The sequence below is a fragment of the Carcharodon carcharias genome, chromosome 16 (assembly GCF_017639515.1).
Source record: "Carcharodon carcharias isolate sCarCar2 chromosome 16, sCarCar2.pri, whole genome shotgun sequence".
Taxonomy (NCBI): domain Eukaryota; kingdom Metazoa; phylum Chordata; class Chondrichthyes; order Lamniformes; family Lamnidae; genus Carcharodon; species Carcharodon carcharias.
This window is the reverse complement of record NC_054482.1, coordinates 107,626,701-107,644,949: the sequence shown is the minus strand read 5'-3', so window position 1 is coordinate 107,644,949 and position 18,249 is coordinate 107,626,701. Positions and strand designations below refer to the sequence as shown.

Sequence of the window (18,249 nt, the reverse complement as noted above, 5' to 3'; positions counted from 1 at the left end):
TCGAGGAAGCGGTGCTGAGTCAGATAACTGGATTAATAGAGAGAAAAACTGAGGGTGGAGGTGGAAGAGCAACTAATGAGGAGCGTTACCACTGGATTCTGATGAATTTGGCCTTTATCATTTTGAACATTTGGATTCTTTAGGAGAGAAAGAGAGAGAGAGAATGCCAATCAATCAGCTAGCTGGCTGCTACTCAGTATTCTTTCATCCAAGAACACCTCAGAATGGAAAAAAGAATGTGCATTTATAAGCATTTTTCAAGACCTCAGGATGTCGCAAAGCACTTTTGAAACTAGTGTAATGTAGGGAACGTGGCACGATCAAAGTCGAACAGTAGGTGGTAAAGCCATGCTCCGTGGTACTGCCGGCACATTACCTGCAATGGGAAGGATATTGTGCTAAAAGCACTTAATAACTATCCTCTATTATTAAAACAAAGGTTGATATGCCTGAGTTGTTGGCTATGGTATTCGAAGTATTGAGTGACAGCCCGCTTCCTGCTCTAGAGTTTTAAAAGTCACACCCAGCAATGTTGATTTGGGCTAAGGAAGCAAGCAGAACTAAGACAATGCAGCAAGCTCGGGCTGTTTAAGCTCATCATATTCCTCCTGCTTTGATTTTTGTCGGCCCTATCTTTCCACCTTACTCACCAGATCTTTTAGTTGCCTTTTACTTGAGTAAGTTCTTCCCTTCCCAATCCTTTGCACGAAGTTTATCCTGAATTCCCTTTTAACTGGCTTAAGTCAAATTCTAAAATCACCTTTGTTCTGAGAATATCAAACATGACTATGTTTGTGATTGTGAAATGATTGTATGTATGTATAAAGCAGCAATGAACTATATATTTTGCCCAGCTCGCACGCTACTGCTGTCCTTTCAGATTTACAGGAGCCGCACTCATCGCTAATCTGCTTCAGAGTAAGGGCCCCTGGGGTTTCTTTACAATCTTGAAAGCCAATGAGGATCTACATGAGAGGGAATAAGAGAGATGATGCAAAGCTTGCGCCTGACTACGGCAGACTTTTTTTTTAAAGGAATCTGTTAGTTAGTAGACAGTAGGGCACACAATTTGGTTGCGATCATTTGGCTTAAAGGTTGTTAACAATCGGAATGACATGACGCTCCATTTGGAGCCATTGGGGATTCTATTCAATTTTGTGCTGGAGGAGTTTCATAGGGAGTAGGATGCATAATGTGGAGGGATGATTAACTGTACCTTTCACTGTCATCACAGCCAGGGGATATTTAAAGTAGCACTGGGACCGAGAAGACAGCTTCATGACAGTGCTGCCTGCCACAGTGAGGGCAGACCAGACTGCTTGCAATCTTTAGTGGGATGACTGTGAAGAATGGGTTGGGACCAAGAGCTATCTATGGAGGGGGAGATAATCCCACGGTTTTTTTTTCTGGAAGTGCTTACACATACTGCTCACTCCCAGTTCCATCAAATAGCGCTTGTAACTACAAAATGACTGAGAGTTACTGCATAGAAACAGGTCATTCAGCTCAGTTGATCTATATCGGTTTATGGTCCACATGAGCTTGCTCCCACTTCATCTCATTTAGCTCTATCTATCAGCATTGCCTATTCTTCTCTTTACTATGTTCCCTTTGTTATGCTGTCCACTTCAGCTGCTCCTTGTGGTCAGAAGTTCCACATTCTAGCCACTCTTTAGGTAATGAAGTTTCTTCTGCATTTCTTATTGGATTTATAAATGACTATCATGTATTTATAGCTCCTAGTTTTAGAGTCTCCCATCAGTGAAAACATTTTCTCAATGCCTACCCTTCATTTTAAACCCCTTCATTTTTTTATTCTTTCATGGGCTGTAGGCATCGCTGGCTAGGCCAGTATTAATTGCCCATCCCTCATTGCCCTCGAGAAAGTGGTGGTGAGTTGCCTCGTTGAACCGCTGCAGTCCATGTAGTGTAGGTACACCCACAGTGCCGTTAAGAAAGGAGTCCCAGGATCTTGACCCAGTGACAGTGAAGAAATGGTGTTATACTTCCAAGTCAGGATGGTGTGTGGCTTGGAGGGGAACTTGTAGGTGGTGGTGTTCCCATTCATCTGCTGCCTTTGTTCTTCTAGATGGCAGAGGTCACGGGTTTGGAAGGTGCTGTTGAAGGAGCCTTGGTGAGTTCCTTTAGTGCATCCTGTCGGTAGTACAGTCTGCTGCCACTGGTGGAGAAAGTGAATGTTTAAGGTGGTGGATGGAGTGCCAATCAAGTGAACTCCTCTGTCCTTGACAGTGTCAAGCTTCTAGACCGTTGTTAGAGCCACACTCAACCAAGCAAGTGGAGAATATTCCATCACGCTCCTGACTTGTGCCTTGTGCTAGGTGGACAGGCTTTGGGGAGTGAAGATGTGAATTACTTGCTGCAGAATTTCCAGCCCCTGATCTGCCTTTGTAGCCACTGTATTTCTATGGACATTCCATATCAGTTTCTGGTCAATGGTAACGCCCAAGATGTTGATAGTGGGGGATTCAGCGATGGTAATGCCATTGAATGTGAGGGGGAGGTAATTAAACTCTCTCTTGTTGGAGCTGGTCATCACCTGGTACTTGTGTGGTGCAAAAGTTACTTGCCACTTAACAGCCCAAGCCTTAATGTTGTCCAGGTCTTGCTGCATTTGGACATGGACTGCTTCAGCATCTAAGGAATTGCAAATGGTGCTGAACATTGTGAACATAACTTTAAAGACATTTATCGGGTCACCTCTCAGTCATCTCTTTTCTAGAGAAAAGAGCCCTAACTTGTTCTGATAGTTGTATCCTATTAGTTCTGGTATAATTCTTGTAAATCCTTTTTGCGCTTTCTACAATGCTTTTGAACCCATTTTTGTAATGTAGAAGCCACCACACTCAGTACTCCAAGTGTGGTGTAACCAATTTTAACATAGTCTCTCTGCATATGAATTCTATTCTTATTAAAGGAAAATGAAAGCAAAGCAAAAAGAGGCAGAAAATATTAAATTTGAAGTTGAGGTTTGTTGAGACCTCCCACACCCAGCTATCCACTTCAATCCCATTCTTCTTATCCTTTAATATCTCCTCTTCTAAATCTCCCTTGAAAGAAAGACTTGCATTTGCATAATGCCTATTACAACCTCAGTACACTATAAAGAGCTTTTCTTGAAGTGTATTCACTTGCACTGTAGGAAAAGCTGCAGCCAATTTGTGATTAGCAAACTCCCACAAGCAGGAATGTAATACTGCACGCATAATCTGTTTTATTGAAATTTCAGAGAATAGGTCCTGGGCAGCTGAAGGCATAGCTGCAGATGCGGGGAGCAATGAAACTGGGAGATACTCAGAAGATCAGCATTGGAGGAGTGCAGAGATCTCGGGGGAGAGAGAGGGAAGAGAATTGTTGCTGCGTCTATTAGGGAGCCAAGTTTACTCATCGTCTGATTGTGTCTGACACTTGCAATGTCACACTGATCTGATTTAATTATTCCAGGTCACTTAGAATGGTAGGTGATGGAGCCTCTGTGGATGTAGTGTTTTGAACTTGCAAAAGGCATTTGGTAGAGTTCAGCACCAAGAATAAGAGTGTACAAAATTGGAGATAACCTTGTTATATGAGTTGGAAATTAGTTATGAGGATTCTCTGTTTGGCATGATGTGACAAATGTATTCCTCGGGGAGTGGTACTGGGTGTCAGCTTCTCTCCTTGTATATTAATGACTTGGATGAGGGAATAGGATATTGTCTATCCAAGATGGCAGATCATTGTAAGTTAAGATGCATCGTAAGCTGTGTAGATAGGAGCAGGAAGTTACAAAGAGACATGGACAGACTACAACAAAAACAGAAAATGCTGGAAAATCTCAGCAGGTCTAACAGCATCTGTGGAGTGAAAAACAGAGTTAATATTTTGAGTCCATATGACTCTCCTTCAGAGCTACAGGAGTTGAATGTGCAAAAGTATGAAGTCATCCATTTCGGGTCTGATAAAGACAAATTGGGGTCATTTCTTAGTGATGAGAGACTAGGAGCTGTGGAAGAGCAAAGGGATTTAGGTATCCATGTACATGAATCATTGAAAACTGGTGCACAAATACATTGGGGAGATGATGGCATAGTGGTAATGTCGCCGGACTAGTAACCCAGAGGCTCAGGCTAATGTTTGGGGACAATAGTTCAAATCCCACCATGACAGCTGATGCAATTTGAATTCAAGTAATAACCTGGGATTGAAAAGCTCATCTTTGTAATGGTGACCGTGAAACTATTGTTGATTGTCGTAAAAACCCATCTGGTTCACTAATGTCCTTTAGGGAAGGAAACCTGCTGTCTTTACTTGATCTGGTCTATGTGTGACTCTAGACCCAGAGAAATGTGGTTGACTCTTAACTGCCCTCTGAAATGGTGTGGCAAACCACTCAGTTCAAGGGCAATTGGGGATGGGCAGCAAATGCTGGGCTTGCCAGTGACTTCCACATCCCATGAAATAATTTTTTTAAAAAGTGAATGGAATGTTGACCTTTGTCTGAAGATGGTTGGAATGCAAAAGTGAGGAAGTGGTGGTTTTGGTCAGACTCCATTTTGAGTGCTGCTTTCAGCTCCGGACACCGAAGCATATATGGGCCTTGAGGAGGTACAGCATAGATGAAACAAAATTATATGAGGGCTTGAAGGGTTGGATTATGAGGTGGAATAACAAACTTGGCTTGCATTCCCTTGAGTTTAGAAGGTTGATGGGGTGATGTATTCCAAGTGTTTAAGATGTTAAAAGGATTTGATTTTTTTTTTTGTTCTATCCATTCACTGGCATCACTGGCTGGGCCAGCATTTATTGCATATCTGTAGTTGCCCTTCAGAAGGTGTGGTAAGCTGCCTTCTAGGCAACTGAGTGGCTTATCAGGCCATTTCAGAGAGTTGCTATGGGTCTGGAGTCACATAAGCTAGATGAGGTAAAGGTATCAGATTTCCTGTAGGGAAGATACAGAGAGTCCATTTTCTCTAGTTGGGAGATTTGGAACAAGAGGGCAGAATCTTAATTGGGGAGACGGTGGCCCAGTGGTATTGTCACTGGACCCGGGAAACCCAGGATTAATGCTCTGGGGAACCTGGGTTCAAATCCCACCACGGCAGATGGTGGAACTAAAAGTCTAATGACTGCAAAACCTTTGTCGACCGTTGTTAAAAACCCATCTGGTTCACTAATGTCCACTCAGGAAGGAAATCTGCTGTCCTTACCTGGTCTGGCCTACATGTGACTCCAGACCAACAGCAACGCGGTTGACTCTTAAATGTCCTCTGGACAAGGGCAGTTACGGATGGGCAATAAATGCTGGCTGAGCCAGCGATGACCACACCCCATGAACGAATATTTAAAAAAAGCTCCGAGCAAGGCCATTTTTTCTCGCACATGATATTGGAAATCTAGAACTCAAAAGGCTGTGGATACAGGGCCAACTGAAATTCTCGAGACAGATCTTAGTTAGATTACCGTGCAAAGGCTTACAAAGCAAAGGTGGATAAACGGATCAGCTGTGATCAATAAAATGGTAGAGGAGGCTGAAAGGGGCTGAACGGCCTACTTTTGTTCCTGTCTTCCTAAATCCTGAACCCCTATGTCTCAAAGAAAGATGTGAACTAGCAGAAACGGATTGGCTGGTTCCAAATGAAAGCGACAGAGGAGGAGTGGAATTTCGGTGAATTACTATTTGAACAAATCACGTCATGTATCTTGAGGATATCACCTAGCCCACAAGTACAGTTGAATGAACTGGGGAGCAACAAAAATTAAAAGGCAAATAATTAGAGAGAGGATAGAAACCAAGCAGTGGCTATTATTCCAAGGCACATCTCCGCAATACATTTTCCCCACAGCACCAACCTAATGAAAATTGCTTTCAATATGAAGGAGTCTAGAAGTTCAGTCACGTCAGAGTCTGGTGGTGTAAAGGTTATGCCACTGCGTTAATAATTTAGAGGATGATAGCTGAAATTCCACCATGACCATTTCAGAATTTGAACTTAATTTAAAAAGTAAAGTTTGGCAGTAAAAAAAAGACCCGTGCAGCACCTTCGACAACCTCAGGATCTCCCAATAAAGTACATTCGAAGTGGAAGCGTAATCACTGCTGTAATGTAGAAAATGTGGCGACCAATTTGCACTCAGCAAGACCCCAACAGACATGTGGTAATGACTAGATAATTTCCTTTTTTTATGTAGTGACGTTGATTGAAGGATAAATATTGGCCAGGATACCCAGGAATGACTCCCCTGCTGTTTTTCGAATCTTTTACGTTCATCTGCGAGAGCGGATGGGCTTATTTTAATGATTAATTCGAAAGGTGGCACCTCCAGTTAGGCAGCCGCCTCTCAGCGCTGCACTGGAGCGCCCGTGAAACTATTGGATTGTCAGGCAAACACGTGTAGTTCACTGAAGCCCTTACCCGCTTTGGCTAATCCAACGCCAATGTGGTTGACTCATAACCGCCCTTTGAAGTGGCTCTCAGTTGTAAATCACGTTCTCAGAGAAACTAGAAAATAAATGACCACGTGCTGAAAATTAATCGTTTAAAAAAAACCTCCACCTGATAGCTGAGGGTTTGTACAATTGCCACTTTGTATAATTTTGTTAATTGTCAGATGTATCTGCCAGAGGCAATTGATTGGAAAACTGGGCTGCACCCCTGCTGCTTTTGAGCCATTTTTGATTTATTTCTCGGAAGCGAAAAGAGAAAAGCCTGCTGAGCAAACAAACCAGACACTTTACTCTTACTGCCAGTGCAGTGCGGGACATGCTGTGAGAAATTGATGGGACGCACAATGTGAGAGAACAGCAATCAGTGATATTCTCCCAAGCTGGTAAAGTTTATTCCGCTACATAGAATTAGGTAGAATTCAGCACAGAAACAAGCCAGTTGGCTAAAGATTCTAGATGAGGATTTTAACTTGAAAGAAAGAACTTATATTCATTTAGCATCTTCCATGACCTTGGGACAATGAAATAATAATTGATCAGTTTTTCACTGATTCCGATCGAGGAATATATATTGGCCAGGGCACTGGGGAGAACTACCCTACTCCTCTCGCATTAATCGAGGACAGACAAGTCCTTGGTTTAATAGCCCATTGGAAGGATGACACCTCTGACAATGCCTTAGTAACTGCACTGATAGTGTCAGCTGAGATTTTCCGCTCAAGCCTCTGCAGAGGGACTTGAACCCACAACCTTCTGAATCGGAGGAGGGAGGGCTACTGACTGAGCCGCTGCTGACACTATAATTGAGATTAGTACATGTCAGGAACCCACGAGAACTGTAGAAAACGTGGCAACCAATTTGTACACAGCAAGTTCCCACAAACAGTAATGGGATAATGATTAGATTTTCTTTTTGTAGTGATGTTGATTGAAGGATAAATATTGGCCAGGATACCCGGAATTACTCCCCTGCTGTTTTTCAGATCTTCTCTCCTCATCTGAGAGAGCAGACAGTGCTCATTTATTATAAGAATATAAGAAATAGGGAGTAAAAGTAGGCCATACAGCTTTTTGAGCCCTGCTCTGCCATTAAATATCCTGGCTGATGCTCAACCTCCCACTGGTCCTGCATATCTTTTGATTCCCTTGGAGCCCAAAAATCTGTCGACCTCAGCCTTGAATATACTTATCGACTGAGCATCCACAATCCTCTGGGATGGAGAATTCTAAAGATTCACAAGCCTCTGAGTGAAGCTATTTTTGTGTGCATTCAGATAGAGTGCCTTTAACTCTGCCTCCTTCGTGATCTCTAGCCTTAACGGCTGGCGCATGCTTATGTTTGCAAGCTCTGTCCCTTCCTGACACACTTTAATAACAATTTTCCTTATTGCTATCCTGCTCTCTCACCTTCTTCTCTCTCTTTAGTTTATCACATCATCACTCACCCCCAATATTTAGGTTAAAGCCCAAAGGAGACATGAGGAAAAGCTTTATCATGCAGCAAGTGAATGGGACCTGGAATGCACTGCCTGAGAGTGCGATTGAGGCAGGATCAATAGAGGCATTTAAGAGGGAATTGAATTATTATCTGCAAAGGAAGCATGTGTAGGGCTATGGGGAGAATGATGGAGTGTGATACTAGGTGAACTATTCCTTCGGAGAGCCAGCACAGACACAACAGGCTGAATGGCCTCCTTCTGTGCTATAACCATTCTGAGGCTCTGTGATACTTGCTGAAGCTCTTACAATTTGTGTTTATATTTCTTAATAGTTTACTCTCATCCTATTTTGTCCCTCTTTATCGGCTTTTAGATTATCGCTAAAAAAAAGATTTTTTTTTGTCAAAGTTTTTCATCTTGCACTCATCAGAGCAATTGTTCCCTTGACCTTTGGTATTCTTGCGAATTGTCGTGATGAGTGCAAGATGAAAAACTTTGACGAAAAGTATTTTTTCGGCAATACTCAAGTTCTGTGCAATGTAGTGGGGGATAAGTTCCAGACAAGTTGGAGTTGATATCGAGGGTGGTGGACTTGGAGGTGGGGGGGTGGTGGTGGCGTGGGCTTGGGTGAGGGCAAATCCATTCTGGAGGTGATCAAAGCATTGATACAATGTCGGAAGCAACACATTTGCAAGTCCACAAGTATCCATAAGTACAGAAGCAAATAGAATGCAGACACTGGCGGCACTACGCCAGTGACTAACTCTGGAATGGGCAGAAATCAACTGGTCTTGCAAAGTCTAGCTTGAAAGTCGGCGCACACGTAAGAAACATGAAGATGCACACAGCCCATCTCATAACCACCAAGATCTCTTAAGATTAAAGCAAAACGCAATGCGCAGCCTGAAATCTTCATGTAATTGAAGCACAAGTGGTCATGAAACCAAGCTGTTATTTTCTTGCTAATTTTTTTGTTATTGCCAGAGTTTTGTTTGTAGCTCGTAATCTATATAAGGAATGTACAGCTTCGAGCAACAAATATTAATTTGTCAGATGTCACTGGACGGGACTGTTCCTTATGTTTCTCTGCAACTAAGGTGATTTCAAACAGTACAGAAAAACTTGCATTTACCTAGTACCTTACATGACATTTAAGTGCTCTACAGCCAGCAAATATTTCTGAAATGGAGTCACTCTTGCAATGCAGGGAAAAGTGGCAGCCAGTTTGCACTCAACATGGTATCACAAACAGAAATGAAATGAATGACTAGATATGTTCTTTTTATAATATTCATTCATGGGATGTGGACATCACTGTCTAGGCCAACATTCATTGCCCATCCTGCATTGCCCTTGTTCAGAGGACATTTAAGAGTCAACCACATTGCTGTGGGTCTGGAGTCATGTGTAGGCCAGACCAGCTAAGGACGGCAGATTCCCTTCCCTAAGGGACATTAGTGAATCAGTTGGGTTTTTACAACAATCGACAATGGTCATCATTAGTCTTTTAATCTGACTGAATTCAAATTCCACCATCTGCCATCAGCTCCCATGTTTTTGGTGGTGTCTAGCTGAGGAATGAATGTTGCCCTGGAAAACTCTGTTGCTGCCCCTCTTCAAAATACTACCCTGAAGGGGAGGCGATGACGAAGTGGTATTGACACTGGACTAGTAATCCAGAGACCCAGGGTAATGCTCTGGGGACCTGGGTTTGAATCCTGCCACGGCAGATGGTGGAATTTGAATTCAATAAAAATCTGGAATTAACAGTCTAATGTTGACCATGGAACCATTGTTGTAAAAACCCATCTGGGTCACCAATGTTCTTCAGGGAAGGGAATCTGCTGTCCTTACCTGGTCTGGGCCTACATGTCACTCCAGACTCTTGGTTGACTCTTAAGTGCCCTCTGAAATGGTCTAACAAGTCACTCAGTTGTAACAAACCACTACAAAGTCACATAAAAGGAATGAAACTGGATGGACCACCCGGCATTGACCTAGGCACCGGAAACAACAACGGCGATCGCAGCCCTGTCGACCCTGCAAAGTCCTCCTTACTAACATCTGGGAGCTTGTGCCAAAATTGGGAGAGCTGTCTCACAGACTAGTCAAGCAACAGCCTGACATAGCCATCCTCACGGAATCATACCTTACAGATAACGTCCCAGACACCGCCATCACCATCCCTGGATATGCCCTGTCCCACCAGCAGGACAGACCCAGCAGAGGTGGCGACACAGTGGTCTACAGTCAGGAGAGACTCCGGACCCCATGAAGTCTCATGGCATCAGGTCAAATCTGGGCAAGAAAACCACCTGCTGATTACCACGTACCAACCCCTCTCGGCTGATGAACCAGTGCTCCTCCATGTTGAATGCCATTTGGAGGAAGCACTGAGGGTGATGAGGGCGCAGAATGTACTCTGGGTGGGGGATTTCAATGCCCATCACCAAGAGTGGCTCAGTAGCACCACTACTGACCGAGCTGGCCGAGTCCTAAATGACATAGCTGCTAGAGTGGGTCTGCGGCAGGTGCTGAGGGAATCAACAAGTGGGAAAAACATACTTGACCTCATCCTCACCAACCTGCCTACTGCAGATGCATCTGTCCATGACAGTATCGGTAGGAGTGTCCACCGCACAGTCATCGTGGAGACGAAGTCCCACCTTCACATCGAGGATACCCTCCATCGTGTTGTGTGACACTACCACCGTGCTAAATGAGATGGATTTTGAACAGATATAGCAGCTCAAGACTGGGCATCCATGAGGCGCTGTGGGCCATCAGCAGCAGCAGAATTGAACTCGAACACAATCTGTAACCTCATGGCCTGGCATATCCCCCACTCTACCATTACCATCAAGCCAGGGGATCAACCCTGGTTCAGTGATGAGTGCAGGAGGGCATGCCAGGAGCAACACCAGCATACCTAAAAAATGAGGTGTCAACCTGGTGAAGGTATAACACGACTGCTTGTGTGCCAAACAGCATAAGCAGCAAGGGATAGAGAGAGCTAAGTGATCCCACAACCAAAGGATCAGATCTAAGCTTTGCAATCCTGCCATATCCAGTCCTGAATGGTGATGGACAATTAAACAACTCACTGGAGGAGGAGGCTCTGCAAATATCCCCATCCTCAATGATGAAGGAGCCCAGCACATCAGTGCAAAAGATAAGGCTGAAGCATTTGCAACAAACTTCAGCCAGAAGTGCTGATTGGATGATCCATCTGAGCCTCCTCCAGAGGTTCCCAGCATCACAGATGCCAGTCTTCAGCCAATTCGATTCACTCCATGTGATATCAAGAAACGGCTGAAGGCACTGGATACTGCAAAGGCTGTGGGACCTGACAACATTCCGGCAATAGTACTGAAGACTTGTGCTCTACCCCTAGCCAAGCTGTTCCAGTACAACTGCAACACTGGCATCTACCCGGCTATGTGGAGAATTGCCCAGGTATGTCCTGTACACAAAAAGCAGGACAAATCCAACCCGGCCAATTACCGCCCCATCAGTCTACTCTTGATCATCAGTAAAGCAATGGAATGGGTCATCAATGGTGCTGTCAAGTGGTACTTACTTAGCAATAACCTGCTCACTGACGCCCAGTTTGGGTTCCGCCAGGGTTACTCAGCTCCTGACCTCATTACAGTCTTGGTTCAAACGTGGACCAAAGAGCTGAACTCTCGAGGTGAGGTGAGAGTGACTGCCCTTGACATCAAGACAGTATTTGATTGAGTGTGGCATTAAGGAGCCCCAGCAAAACTGGAGTCAATGGGAATCAGGGAGAAAACTCTCCGCTGGCTGGAGTCATACCTAGCACAAAGGAAGATGGTTGTGGTTGTTAGAGGTCAGTCATCTCAGCTGCAGGCATCACTGCTCAGATAGTGTCCTCAGCCCAGCCACCTTCAGCTGCTTCATCAATGACCTTCCTTTCATCATAAGGTCAGAAGTAGGGATGTTTGCTGATGATTGTGCAATGTTCAGCACCATTCACGACTCCTCAGATACTGAAGCAGTCCATGTCCGAATGCAGCAAGACCTAGTCAATATCCAGGCTTGGGCTGACAAGTGGCAAGTAACATTCTCACCACACAAGTGTCAGGCAATGACCACCTCCAACAAGAGAAAACCTAACCATCGCCCTTTGATGTCTAATGGCATTACTATCACTGAATCCCCCAATATCAACAGCGTGGGTGTTACCATTGACCAGAAACTGAATTAGACTAGCCATATAAATACTGTGACTACCAGAGCAGGTTAGAGGCTAGGAATCATGCGATGAGTAACTCCTCTCCTGACTCCCCAAAGCCTGTCCACCATCTACAAGGCACAAGTCAGGGGAGTGTAATACTCCCCACTTGCCCGGATGAGTGCAGCTCCCACAACATTCAAGAAGCTTGACACCATCCAGGACAAAGCAGCCCGCTTGCTTGGCACCACATCCACAAACATTCACTCCCTCCACCACCGATGCACAGTAGCAGCAGTGTGTACCACTTACAAGATGCATTGCAAGAACTCACCAAGGCTCCTTCGACAGCACCTTCCAAACCCATGACCACTACGATCTAGGACAAGGACAGCAGATAGATGGGAACGCCATCACCTGGAAGTGCCACACCAAGTCACTCATCATCCTGACTCGGAAATATGCCGCCGTTCCTTCACTGTTCCTTGACAGGCCAGGAGGAGCAGCACTCCTGTCTATACAAAATATTAAAAAAGAATTAAAACCCGGGTCTAGATCTAGATCATGGTTTATCCATAGCTTAAACTCATTTAATGCCTTTACCTAGTGAAAATTTTTATCAACCTCAGCTTTGAAATTTTCACTCAATCCTCAACCTCAACAACTTGTTTGAGGGAGAAATTTCCAGATTTTCACTCGCCTTTGTGTGAAGATATTCTTCCTGACGTCACCTGTCATAGGACTAGCTCCAATTTTAAGCTTGTATCCACCCCCGTCTTCTGGATTTGTCCAAGAGAGGAAACAGTCTCTATCTACCCTATCAAAATCTTTAATTATCTGAAACACTCCATTTGATTACCCCTTAATCTTTTACATTCAGGGGAGGTACAAGCATGGTCTATGCAATCTGTGCCCATAGTTTAATACTCTTAGCCCCAATATTATTCTGGTGAACCTATGCGGCCACTGCTCCAAGGCCAGTGTATTGTCCCAGCATTGTGGTGCCCAGAATGGAATGTGATACTCCAAATGCATTCAAACCAGAGCGTAACCTCCCCCCTGCCCTAACTGCTGAACCATTGCTGGAACTTCTTGTGTCTGCTTCCTTTGTGTTCAAAACCAAATACAAATCCCCAAGCAAGGTCTAATGGACCTTCCGGGTCTATTGCCTCCTGTGATGAAGGCCAACATCCTCCTTAGCCTTTTTGATGCGTGCATGAAACCAAGGAATGTTCAGTGACATTGCAGAATAGGTCATTCAGCCATCGAGCCTTGTGCCATTCTACTTCATCTTCACTCTACTATCAAGTTTGTGTTGAACATAAGTACCAGTATGGATCTGTTGGGTTGAATGGCCTGTTCCTGTGCTATAAGTACAATGTAGCTCTTTGTAATTGCACACCATTCCAATAATTGGCATGTTTGAAGTGAACTGGCAGCGGCAATTTCCTATTTGTATGAAAATATTTAGAGCAAAACTATCTTAATACATGTTCTTCTACAGATATATCCTGAAAAATCACAATCTTCAAAATATTCTTGCAGAAAGTACTGGATGCTAAGTTATAATACACTGTACAATATTTATTGCCATCATCATCGATCCCTGCTACAAAATGCAAATCCTTGGCCCTGAATCCACCTTCCTCTCCATTATAAAGGCAGTCTATAAGCCCTCTATAATATTAGCACCCTCTGCCTCTACCTCAGCCCATCTGGCTTTGTCACCTCCAGAACAACTGTTCCACTGTGCTCCTGGCTGGACTCCCATTGGCTGCCCTTCGTAAACTTCAGTTCATCCAAAGCTCTGGCATCCACATCCTGGATTGCGGATCCCCCAATGCCCCAATCCCCCAATCCTTACTTGGTTTGTGTCTGTGGCCTTGCCCCTCCCTAACTCTTAGCTGTGGTTCACCTCTGAGTCATGTCCTTCCCCAGACCCTTGAACAGAAAAAAAATCTAGGCTGACATTGCAGTGCAGTACTGAGGGAGTGCGACATTGTCTGAGGCACTGTCTTTTGGATCAGATGTTAAACCGAAGGGCCATCCACCCTCTCACGTGGCGAGCAGGGGAATTATCCCAATACTTATCCCTTAACCGACAGCTCTAAAAGCAGATTATCCGGTCATTCTCATATTGCTGATTGTGGGGAGTTTGCTGTGTGTAAATTGGCTGCCACGTTTCACTACGTTCCAGCAGTAACTACACTTTAAAAGTACTTCATTGTTTGTAAAGTGCCTTGGGACATTCTGAAGCCTTAAACAGTGTTGTTTACATGCAAGTTCCTCTGTTTTTAATCAAAAATCAACTTTGCGTCAGCTATGATGCCTGAAGTGACTGAGCTCATTAACGTGCGCCTGGTGATGTGAAACGAAAATGTCTGAATTCTTCTGGGGTGGGGGTAATGGCTAAGATTCTGGGATGGATAAAAGGTCATCGATGAGATTGTTTAGGCCACGCTGTGTGAAAATGCTTAACAGCAAAATGGCCAAGGGTAGAGGCAATTTGTCAGTGAGGCCGGGTGCCACTTATAGGGGAACGCACATCTGATGCTAATAAATGGAATGATTGATGGGACAAAGTGGATGATGAAAAGTGCAAAGCAACCTACACGATGGACTTGCATGTTAATTGGAAGATTTTAAATGCAGCAGCCGCATAATATAGATTACTGTTTGAGACTGGCTATCCCAACAGAATGTTAATGGGCTGTGACTTCCAATTTCTTTTCTCCCCCATATGTATATGCACCATTTTCAAAAGTATTCGAAGTGTGAAGCATTGCAATGAAAGCAGGTGGCTGCTGCCGCATAATTGGAGCTGAAGTTCAATTTAATCCCACAACAGGATTTAAAATGCGTTTGGCAAAAAAAAAAACCTGTGCACCTCACCGAGCACACACGATATTTTAAGGAGCAATCTCCTGTCGAATGTGGTCAAATTGCGTGTTGCAGCCAGCTGTACACAGGCTAGATTGAACTCCCAACGAGTTTGATGCTATCTGTTTAAATGGCAAACACTGACTTGCTGGATTCAGTGGCTGAACTAACACAGCACCGCATGCTTAAAACAATCTCATCTCGTCGTTATTTTTTTTCCTGTCTGAACTCTATTTGGCTTTTTTTTATTTAATATTTTAACTCTTTAGAGGCAAGAATCAAGTTAGACTAAAAATACTATAATTGGTTTCAATAACAATGTGACCTGGCAGCTATACAGATAAAGATGTTCACAACCCTAGACGGAGGCTCAGTGACAACAGCAACAATGACATGTATTTAAATACTGCCTTTAGCACGCCGAGGTGAAGCTTGTTCAAAGAGGTAGTTTTTAAGGAGCATCTTAAGGAGCACCATTGCCTGGAAGTCACCCTCCAAGCCACTCACCGCCCCGACTTGGAAATATATCTCCATTCCTTCACTGTCACTGGGTCAAAATCCTGGAACTCCCTTCCTAACAGCACTGTGGGTGTACCTACACCACATGCACTGTTGTGGTTCAAGGAGGCAGCTCGCCACCACCTTCTCAAGGGCAATTAGGGATGGGCAATAAATGCTGGCCCAGCCAGTGACACCCACATCCCGTGAATGAATAAAGGAAAAGGGGAAAGGTAGGGAGGTTTCGGGAAGGAATTCCAGAGCTCAGGGGCTTGGCAGCTGGCAAAATGGGCAATGTGCAAGAGGCCAGAATTGAAGGTACGTTGGGCCTGGAGGAGTTGACAACTCAGAAGCAAGGGTCCTCACTGCTTTCCTTTGGGAGACTGATTAATTCTTTGTCGGCACCTCCTTTAAGCTGCTCTGATTTGGTCTCCTTGAAATCACTGTAAATAAATGGCTGTCTTTATGCTCTTACTGCTGCTAGATTATGCCAACTTTTGTATGTGATAGATTTCCCTTCACCTGTCCATTCTGCTGTGTCTCTAAACTTTGGCTTGTTCTTCATACGAGTCTTGCAACGGCAGGCTTGTTCTCTCCAACAATCTGAAGCAATAACCGCGATACCTTTTCCAACTGGATCAAGCTTCCCTGATTTCAGTCGAGTTCAACACTAATCTTTGTTGCTAGTACCTTTAACCAAACAGTGCTCCTTTATAGCAAGTAATCCAGGGCTTCCAGTCCCCATCCTTTTAGTTTTCCTTAAAAAGCCGGGTGTCCCGGTGCATGAATCAGGAAAAATCAGTTTGCAGATACTGCAAGTGATTAGAATCAGGAAAAATCAGTTTGCAGGTACTGCAAGTGATTAGAAGGGCAAATGGAATGTTGTCACTTATTGCAAGGGAAATGGAATATAAAAATAGGGATGTTTTGCTACTGCTGTACAGGGCTCTGGTGAGACCACATCCAGAGCACTGTGTACAGTTTTAGTCTCCTTATTTGAAAAAGGGCATAAATGCATTAGAAGCAGTTCAGAGAAGGTTCACTCGACTGATGCCTGGAATGGCAGGGTTATCTTATGAGGAGAGGTTGGACAGGCTGGGCCGGTGTCCACTGGAGTTTAGAAGAACGAGAGGCGATCATATTGAAACGTCTGAGATCCTGAGGGGACTTGACAGAGTGGATGCTGAAAGGATGCTTCCCCTTGTGGGAGAGGCTAGGACCAGGGGGACACAGTTTAAAAATAAGGGGTCTCCCATTTAAGACAGGGATGAGAAGAAATATTTTCTCTCAGAGGGTTGTGAACCTTTGGAGCTCTCTAACCCACAGAGTGGTGAAGGCAAGGTCAATGAGTATTTTTAAAGCAGACGTAGATAGACTCTTGGCTAACAAGGTGTCAAAGGCTTTTGTGGGTAGGCAGAATGTGGAGTTAAGGCCACAGTCAGATCAGCCATGACCTTATTGAATGGAGGAGCAGGCTCAAGGAGCCGAATGGCCAACGCCTGCTCCAAGTTCGTACGTTTGTAGGCTGGTGTCAAAAGTCTATATTAAAAAGCCCCACACACCTTCTCAGGCATGGTTTTTAAATGCCAACGCTGGGCTGGTTGATCATTTCTGTTAACTTGTTTTACAGAAACCAAAGCAAAAGGACTGGCATCCCCCGGACGGATTTATCCTGGGCCTCTGGACACTGATCCTCCTGGTCTTCTTCAAAAGCTATGGACTGAAGCACCTCAAGCATGTATTCTGATCGACATTACTGAGCGGGCAATGAGAGCGGCCGATTCCTTGGCCCTCAAGGATTTGAACACTAAAGCCTGTCAACGTGATGCACTGCTGTAAATTATTTTTAATTAATATTTTTGAGGGGTTTTTGGACTATGGCTTGAAGGTTGAAATAATGGGAAAGGGGTGAGTTTGAGGGTGCATTTATGGGTTTAGAGTTGAGGTGAAGCTAAACTTGCGTGTAAATGTCCGGAACTGACTGTAGGTTGAAGCAGAGTAAAACTCCCTTCTCCTGGGAGCCTTGCTCTATTTATCTTTGGTGTTAAGTCAAACCGTGACTCTGGATTCAGGTTGCATTTACATCATGAACTGCAGCATTGGTGCAAAGCGAAAGATGCCAATGCATGAAAACTACATTTGTCCCAGCGAAGATGGCCGAAGAAACAAAGCTTTGTCTATAGGATATTCAGAAATGATTGTGAAAATAAAATATGTTCTGAAAAGCCTGAGAAATAGCGTGGCAATATTACACACAAAGTTTAATTCCTCTGTCTTAACCTCTCACTGGAGGTAAATATCATAATTAAGAACCAAACGTCTTGTTGACAGGGTTTTTCTTTTTGTTTGTTTGTAAGGTGAATCAGGCCTTAGTTGTGGCCACATTGTTTCCTGGCTCTGCAGTCATGTCAACATGGGGCAGCTCCTGGACTCTTCCTATTCCCCCCCCCCACCCACAGCCACGGAGACAGGCTCACTCCCACAGTAGTTCTAGTTTTGCAAATATTTCAAATAAATATCAACTTGGCTCAATTGGCGACCCTCTCGTCTATGATTCAGGAGCACATGATTCTACGGTGGCACTCCAGTGCAGTACTGATGCACTGCTGCACTGCTGGAGGTGCTGTCTTTCAGAAGAAATGTTAAAATGAGGCCCAATCTGCTCTCGCAAGTGGCAGATTCACTTCCACTATTTCAAAGAGAAGGGCCATTCTTCCCGGTGTTCTGGTCAATATTTATCCTTTAAACAATGCCACCAAAGCACACATTAACAGATCATTTATCTATCTCTCTTG

At 44.3% G+C, this 18,249-nt stretch overlaps 1 protein-coding gene across 1 annotated transcript in view; it reads left to right on the top strand.

The window, feature by feature from the left end:
- The window catches only part of pigk (phosphatidylinositol glycan anchor biosynthesis, class K), a 123,622-nt gene extending 105,943 nt beyond the window's left edge, over positions 1 to 17,679 (top strand). The window contains exon 11 of the mRNA XM_041208650.1: positions 17,085 to 17,679. Within this exon, the coding sequence (XP_041064584.1) occupies positions 17,085 to 17,201 (117 nt within the window). The 3' untranslated portion in view covers positions 17,202 to 17,679. The remainder of the gene's footprint in view (positions 1 to 17,084) is intronic.
- Positions 17,680 to 18,249: the final 570 nt, after the last annotated feature.